The 7,841-nt window shown below is 49.0% G+C and overlaps 1 protein-coding gene across 1 annotated transcript in view; it reads left to right on the top strand.

The window, feature by feature from the left end:
* The first annotated feature begins 6,110 nt into the window (after positions 1-6,110).
* EIF2AK3 (eukaryotic translation initiation factor 2 alpha kinase 3) overlaps positions 6,111-7,841 on the top strand; it is a 45,688-nt gene continuing 43,957 nt past the window's right edge. Inside the window, exon 1 of the mRNA XM_037387451.1 lies at positions 6,111-6,487. Coding sequence (XP_037243348.1) covers positions 6,225-6,487 — 263 coding nt within the window. The 5' untranslated portion in view covers positions 6,111-6,224. The remainder of the gene's footprint in view (positions 6,488-7,841) is intronic.

The following is a 7,841-nucleotide window of genomic DNA, read 5'->3' as shown; positions in this document are numbered from 1 at the left end:
CAGCCTCTGGGATTCTGCTGTGGTTTTTAAGGGCTAGAAATGTTTCCTTTTGTTTTCCCTGGGTCGGCACACCAGCCTTTGAACAATGGCGCCGTATTGCAACAAAGACTCTATTATCATTGCCCAGGCTTATCTCAGTGCTGTAAGGCCTTACCTTTCTGTACAGAGCAGGTGACCAGCTATTAAGGGCAGCACATGATTGCTATACAGTCCTTTGGTGTTTTCTGCTAGCTGGCAACGATCTTTCCTGCAAGTTACACATTTTAAAACGTAAATACACACACCTAGTGGGATATATATTTCGGAAAGAATCAAAGTACTGTGTTCTTCCGCGATGCATTAACCGTAAAACTGAAGGAGCAGCTGCCTTTGGGGTTACTCTGTTCACTATCCTAAATGCTTGAGTACTGCCTGGAATGAAAACCAGTCATGGGGGTTTTACACCAATTCAAGAAGCCAAATCTTGCATGTGCATATCCCAGATCCCACCGGAGTGGGGAGTGTTAGCCCAGGAGTCCTGTATGGGGGGGATAAACCTGTTTGTGTCCTCACAGCATGGGCTGATGGCTTTGGCTTGAAACACAACTTGCAGGGTGTCTGCCTGGAGAATGCAAACATTTCCACTTCCAGATAATGGGGCTGTTAGCAATTCATCTGAATCTGCAGGTGGGTTACTGTTTCCATGAATCCTTTGTTTATAGAGTGCTGAGCCTCACTTTAGAAATGGATTTTCTTGAAGTTTCAGTGATGACCAGCTCTGTCTGCAGACAGCTCAAAGTCCTTTTGTACAAACCTGTGTTTGTTCCAGGTCAAAGCCTCTCCCAGAGCCAACTGTCACCCTCTCTGCTCCAGTACAGGGGGAGGTGTTTGAACCTGCTGTTTGAATAGGCATTTTCCTTGTTGAACATAGTGGTAACTGCGAGGTGTTAGTGCAATACCACACTGATGAACAAAGTAGCTTGGACCATCGGACTGCATGATTTGTGGGAGCTGAATTCAGCATCTGAGGCTGAAATTACATGTTAGGAAATTACATGGTAGCTAACAGCTTGCTGGTGACAAAAAGGGAAGATCCTGCTCTTTACTCCCTTCACCCACCATACTCTCTCGACCTGGGTACATAGTTTGTGCTTGCTCTGGCATTCCTGTGACGCTAAGCTGACTCACCTTGCCATGCAGGTAAAAATAGTAGTTTCTTCATGCCAGGTGAGCAAGGTTGAACTGGCTCAACCAACCCTAACATGTAACATCTCTCTGAAGGGGAGTTTTTTAACTGGCTTAAGCTGCTCCGGTCTGTGACAGCATTGTCCCCAAAAAGGAGAATTCCCACTATCACTTGCCAAGTTTTCCTGCTACTTCCATGTGTTGGCAGAGAGCTGTTTTTTTCTGAAAGGTAAAGCAAACAAGAAATAAAAAAGTCAGTTTTCCTTCCTCAGGAAGGCAGCAAGATCAGTCAGTTGGAAGTGGGAAAGCTGAAGGACCATCTTCTGTGGCAAACTTAGCCCAACTTACATCTGTTGCAAAAGTGTATGCTAACCTGAGCAGAATCCTAGTGAAGGTATAGCAGGTTCTCGGTGTTAGGTGTGTTTATCCAAATAACTGTATGTCTCTCTCATTTGATAAGGTGTGAAACAACTAAAAAACAGCAAGACCTGTGAAGGTAAAACTTCACCTACAACACTGGGGAAAGAAAAGATGCTCAGAAGGCATCATCCACTGATCAAATAATGATTGCCTGCCTCATCCAGGAAAAAGGCAGGAAGAAACACAGCACCATATACACCAGATTCCATCACATGCTGCCTCATGGAGTAGGATCTGGGGAGACAAGTGGCAGACTGAGCATTTCTAAATCATCTTTCAGATAAACTTTCTTTCTGGTTGGCAGTGGCTCTCCAAGCCTGTCACGTCCCTGCAATTAGGTTCTTGCTACCTCAGGTTTTATTCTGCAAACTCCAGTTCAGTGACATTTCTTCTGAATAACACCTACTTCACTGCTTGTCTGTGGTTCGATCTGTTGGATGAAGAATTGCCCGGGTTTATTCTGCTTGTGAAAAGACATCAGCAGGGGTGCTGGTATACTAATTACAACATATGCAGCTTTTTGATTGTTTGAATTCTCTGGGGAGGGAAAGGCAGGCTATAAATGATTTTCCAGGGGACTGCAAATGGCCCTTGGTACAGGGCAGCCACGAGGTGGCACAGTGGGCTCTCACTGCTGCGCCTTGCTGAGAGCAAGTTATTCAAGAAAAGCGGGCAGATCTTTAAGTGGAGTTACGTAAATACACCATTCCTACTAACATCCACCCAATCCTGCAAGAACAGGCTTTGATTTCCACACAAATGGCTGGTCAGATTTAAAGTTACTGTCATATGATTGAAATAGATCTCTTATGTCAGTCCGTCAAAACAGAATGGAGAATGTGAGTCATGCTTAGCAAAAAGCAGGAAGTTTGGTTTTCTTGGCATGGATTTTTAATACAGAGAGAAAATTACATGGCTGTATTGCCGCATTTGTCTTAAGGATTTGTGAATAACATTGTCCATGCCTTAGAGAAATGTTTCCAAAACAGGAAAGTACAAGCTTTCAGATTACGATTGTTATTCCTTATGCCTCAGTGGTAAGGAATCTAGTAGTCTGGAAGAAAACATGTACTCTAGCAAAAACTGTTAGAGCCCCCTGGAATAAAAGGCTTCAATTGGAAGACTGCTGATCTGGAGCAGGATGTGGGAGGAATAAAACAAAATGAGGTAATACTCATGGGTGTGATAGGAACACTTGCACAAGGCTGTTATTGTTTTGTCATAAGCATAATAAACCTCCATGAACCAGCACAAAGGTAGAAGTTCAAGCCACTTGTGAAGTATTCCAATATTCTGGCACTTGCTCTGGGGTCCGTGGTCACTGTGTATCTGTTTCTAAGCCCCTTGAATAACTAGTGGGACAAGAGATAAATTCCAGCAAAAAGCATGCCACAGAACTAGTTTTTCTGCATATTCTATAAATATAATGGATTTTAAAATTTAAATATATTATAGTTACCCTTCAACATGACTGTTCAAAACATCGCTATGCAAGAAAGATTAATTTAAATGGGAACAGGTGCAGGGGAGGGCAAGTGAGATGAACAGGAGAGAAGAGAGCCAAATGTGTAAGGGAAGAACAAAAGCTTTTGGCTTGGTTTGCCCAGCAAAACAGAAGGAACTTGATTACTCTTTATGAACATACAAATGGGTTCACAATCAAGAGAGAGGACTTATCTAAATAAAGAAAATAGTAGCTCAAGACCATATGGGTGCAATAATAAAATGTCATTTAAGTTACTAAAAATGACATGAGCCATTTGGCATGTGGCACAAGGTAAACTTGTTCGGACTTTGTTATAACAAAGTAAGTAAAAAAAAAAACAAACCAACCTCTGGATTGCAATTCACTGGTTGTCTGGGGAACAGTGTTCATGACCTGACTTTGCATAATCTGGCACTTTAAAAGAGCTCTATTTCCAGCTCATCAGAAAATAAGAGTGCAAGCAGGAGGAAAAACATAGGTGTAAGTCTAAAAATGACAAAGAGTTCACTGAGACATCAAAGAGCTACAATTTCAAAATCAAGAACGAAAATACTTTGACAAATCCTGGTTTATTAGTGAACTGGATAAAGTGATTAAAAATGAAAAATAAATAGCCAAAATGGGGAAAGCGGGAAATAAAAAAGTGTTGGTATAAATAAGAAGTTATGAGAAGCAGAGCAGTTATTGGAAATAAGGTGCATCAAAGGAAATCCATAGCTGGCAAGGCTAAATCCCAGAAAACCCTAGTAATGGTACAGGCCCATTACTAGATGGACATGATTAAAATGTCAATAATGATGCAGAACTGTTCATTGAACATTTGTGATCTATGTCTGTAAAGAAGCAGGAAGGTACGCGGGTGGATTACTTAACAGTGATGTGATATTAGTCTATTAGTAACCAGTGAAGCTCTTGTCTTCTGGGGGTAACTAGCCCAATAGCTCTGAAACAGCTGGCTACAGAGAGCCCTTGTCTGCTGACATTCATCTTTAGTAAACCTTGATATACTTGATATACACAGTTTTAGAAAGCTAAAAAAGTGCCAGGTTCGTATCTGTCTTCAGAAAAGATGGTTGTATAATATGTAGGAAATGTAGATGTAAGAACAGTTCCTGGCTAAATACCAAAAAAAGTTGGTATGTGACTCAGATTAAAGAATTAGCAGAACCAGTCAGAGGTCTAATAGAAATCTCATTTCATGCTTCAAGAAGACAACAAAGAATTCAATTTCCTCTGGAAGGTGTAATAAACTTTTTAAAGGATTTTTACTTAGAACCGCATGCTATTTTGATTGAAAATACCCAGGGTAATAAACCATCAGTTAAGAATATATTCAACACTGGCAACCGAGATTGTTTTTGGGTTTTTTTTTACAACTGGTTATAAATCATTACTGAACAAGGCTACTTGTAATGGGCTCCCTCCAGAATCATGTATGCTATACTACACATATATATAATCAGTATTTTCATTAGTCATTTGGAAGTAAATAGAAAATCACTCCTAATACAATTTGCAGGTGACATCCACATCAGTGGGGTGGTACAGTCAGGATGACAAGGGCCATTGTTCAGAACATGATCAACTAGATCTGGATGAAGGGACTGCCTCAGAAGATAGTCAAATGCTAAACCACACATCTCAGGTACCCAGATGTCCACAGAGGAAGCATCGCATCATGCTGTGTGTTCTCTAGAGGCCTAAAAGTCAGCGTTTACCCCCATGCAAAGGGGAGGCACAACTAGGGATATACCAGAGCCTTCTCTACCCCCGGTACAAATGAACACAGCACCCTCACCTCCATATTCTGAAATGTAATGACGAAACAACTATAAAAGTAATTTAAGGGCTGAAGGAGATGCCTTACAATGTGAATAAAAGAGTTTGTAACCAATTTGTTACAAAGAAGATGGGGGTGTGGCTGAATAAACTACATACATACCCCTACAGGGATGAATACTGACACAATGAGATTCCTGACAGCAGAGCCAAGTTATGGCATCACCCAATGGAGGCCACAGGCATGCAGCTGGTGTGGGCAACAGCCAGCCTTGGCGATGGGAACTGAAGGGGCAGCCCCTCCTGCTCCCCAAAGATTAACTGCTGGAAGGGGGGAAATGGCCCTTGAAGGCTGCAGAGGTGCTACCTGCTTGATAAAGCAAATCCAGATGTGTGAGAACAAGGAGGAAATGTGAGCTGAATGTACTACAGATGGCTTCGGAGCTGGGGCAGCTGTTCTTGGGTCTACTGGTCACCATGTTGTGTCACACACACACCTGCCCAGCCAAGCTTGTCCGCCGGGCCAGCCAGGGCTGCCTTTAGCTCGGTATCGAGCTCCTGAGGGGAGTGCTTGGCCCCGCCATGCCCTTTCCTGAAGGAGACAAGGCGCTCGGCTAGAGAGGGCGCGTGAGGCAATATAAACCACCAGCCTCGGGAAGGGGTGACCGCTACGGGCCCCTCAGCGGAGCTCGTATGCGGAGCTGTGGGTACCGGCGTGCGTGTGCCCGTCCCCGCCGGGGCCGGCCGCTCCCTCAGGGGACGCTGCGGGGCCGGGGCCGGGCAGCCTCCGCCGTTCCCGCCCGACGGGTCCACTGCGCTCCGGAGGGGACCTTCACCCGCTCCCCCCCGCCCCGCGCGCCGGGTAGTGCGCGCCGCTGGCCCCGCCCTGCCGACACGGAGGAAGAGCCACGTCTCCAGCCCGGCAGAGGGCCGGCAGGGAAGGGGCGGGGCCGCTCCGCTCGGCGCCCCAGTCAGCAGCACATGTGGCGCGCCGGTTCCGCCAATCCCAGAGCAGGTCGGTGAATCATGCGCTTTCGATTGGTCGGGGCAGGGGTAGAAGGAGGGGAGAGAGCGACCTGACTCCGATTGGCTCGGCGGCTCTGTTGACAAACATCGATCCCTCTCTTCCTCACCAATCAAGACGAAGCGGCGGGCGGAGCGGCGTGGCATTGGCCCAATGGGCTCACTTTCCGCCGCGAGGGGCGGGCGGTGGCGTCGGGGCGGTTGCGCGCGGAGTGCCGGTACGTGGCGGGCGGGCGGGGCGCTGTGGGGAGGGCTGCGGCGCGAGCGTATTCTGTGGCGGCGGCAGTGGTGGCAGCGTTGGCAGCGTTCATGTCCTAACGGCTGGCGGCGGCGGGCGAGGCGGGGCCCCTCCATGCGGGGGCCGCGGTACCGCAGCGCTGTGGCCGCCTTCACGTTACTGGTACTCTTGGGGGTAGCGGCGGGCGGCCCAGAGCCGCCGCCGGGCGATGCCGTGGCTGTGGAGGCCGCTTTCGGGCTGGGGGCGGCCGCCGCTCCCGCTGCTCTGCCGGCCGGTTCCGCTGACGTGACGGTAGAGGACGATGAGGCCGGTGTGACTACCGCGGCGACCGGCGATCAGGAGCCTGAGGAGAGCGGAGAGGCCCGGACCGGCGCCAGGTGGGTGGAGGTGTCGGTGACTGGGATGAGGGTCAGTGCCTGGGGCTTCTGAGGGGGCTCGGCTGTCGGGCTGGGGGTCAGTGCCTGGGGCTGCTGAGGGGGGTTCAGCCGTCTGGGCGGGGGGCTCGGTGCGTGGCGGTGTTGCGGGGTGTGTGTGTGTGAGCGCTTGGTGGGGCCGGTAGCCGGGCTGGGGGTTGGTGCCTGAGGGAAGAAGGTGTTGGTGTTCGGGGGCGGGGGGGCTGTGTCTAGGCTGGGGATCAGCAGCTGGGATGCTGGAGGCGGGGGGCGGTGCGTGGGAAGGGAGCCGCGCGGTCCCGCGGGTCGTGCGTAGGGAAGGGATGGTGCGGGAGCGGGAGCGGGCTCGGCGGGGAGCGCGGCGGGGGAACGGCGCTCGGCAGGGCCCGAGGGGTTGGAGCGGGAAGGGCCGAGGGGAGAGGCGGGAGAGCTGGGCTGGAGGTCGCTCGTCGGGGGAGCGGGAGGGAACCAGGGTACCGCAGGCTGGTGCGTGGGGCTGAGCTGTAGGGACGCGCCGGGAAGTATCTAAGGCGGGAGGAGAGGAGCAGGGCGAGGGGGCGGAAGGGGTGAGTGCCGTGGTGGGGCCGGGGTAGCGCTGCAGCGATGGGCAGGCGGACCGAGGGGCGAGGGGGGGGCAGTGGCAGCAAGGGAAGGGTGCTTCAGGACCTCACCGTCGCCAAGGGTATGTCGGGACCTCGCTATCGCTAAGGTACTTGTTCTTTTCTACGATTGGTAGTTAATTCCTAGACAAATAAGCTGCCGGATATCATGCTATGTGACATCTGACCAGTCTGCTTACCGTGGTAATAATAGCAAGTCTCGATCCCTTCCTTGACTTATTACTGGGTGGCAGTGCTCTGTGCCTGCAGGAGGGAGACCCAAAAGCACTGCCTCTGTAGTGTAAACTCTTTCCCGCACCCACAACTCACAGTTGATCAGAGCATCGTATCCCTTTCTGTCATCCTTGCTTTTTGTTTTTAAAAAACTGCAGTTTTCCTGTTTACTTAATTGTCTGTTAAACGCAGATGCTGGTGTATGCTTGAAGGGAAGCCAAACATGCAAGACAAATTGCTGAACAAGTTTCAGAATGTAGCAAGGGGAAATAAAATACTTAATAACTGCATGTGGTAAGAAGCTCTGGCAAAAGGAAGATTTTAATGAATGACTCAATTGCAGAAAGGTTACTGAGCTGTTTCCAGTTTGTTTCTGAATTGGCTGAGAAAGATGAGGTGATAAGCCACAGCCAGAGCTTAAAGGAAGATGTGCATATCTAAATGCCTACTATACTTGAGAACCTGTTCTAAAAATGAAGAGTCCAAAGCTTTATTTTTTAGTGTAC

The sequence above is a fragment of the Falco rusticolus genome, chromosome 1 (assembly GCF_015220075.1).
Source record: "Falco rusticolus isolate bFalRus1 chromosome 1, bFalRus1.pri, whole genome shotgun sequence".
Lineage (NCBI taxonomy): Eukaryota > Metazoa > Chordata > Aves > Falconiformes > Falconidae > Falco > Falco rusticolus.
Note: the sequence above shows the minus strand (reverse complement) of the source record. Positions and strands in the feature narration are given on the sequence as shown.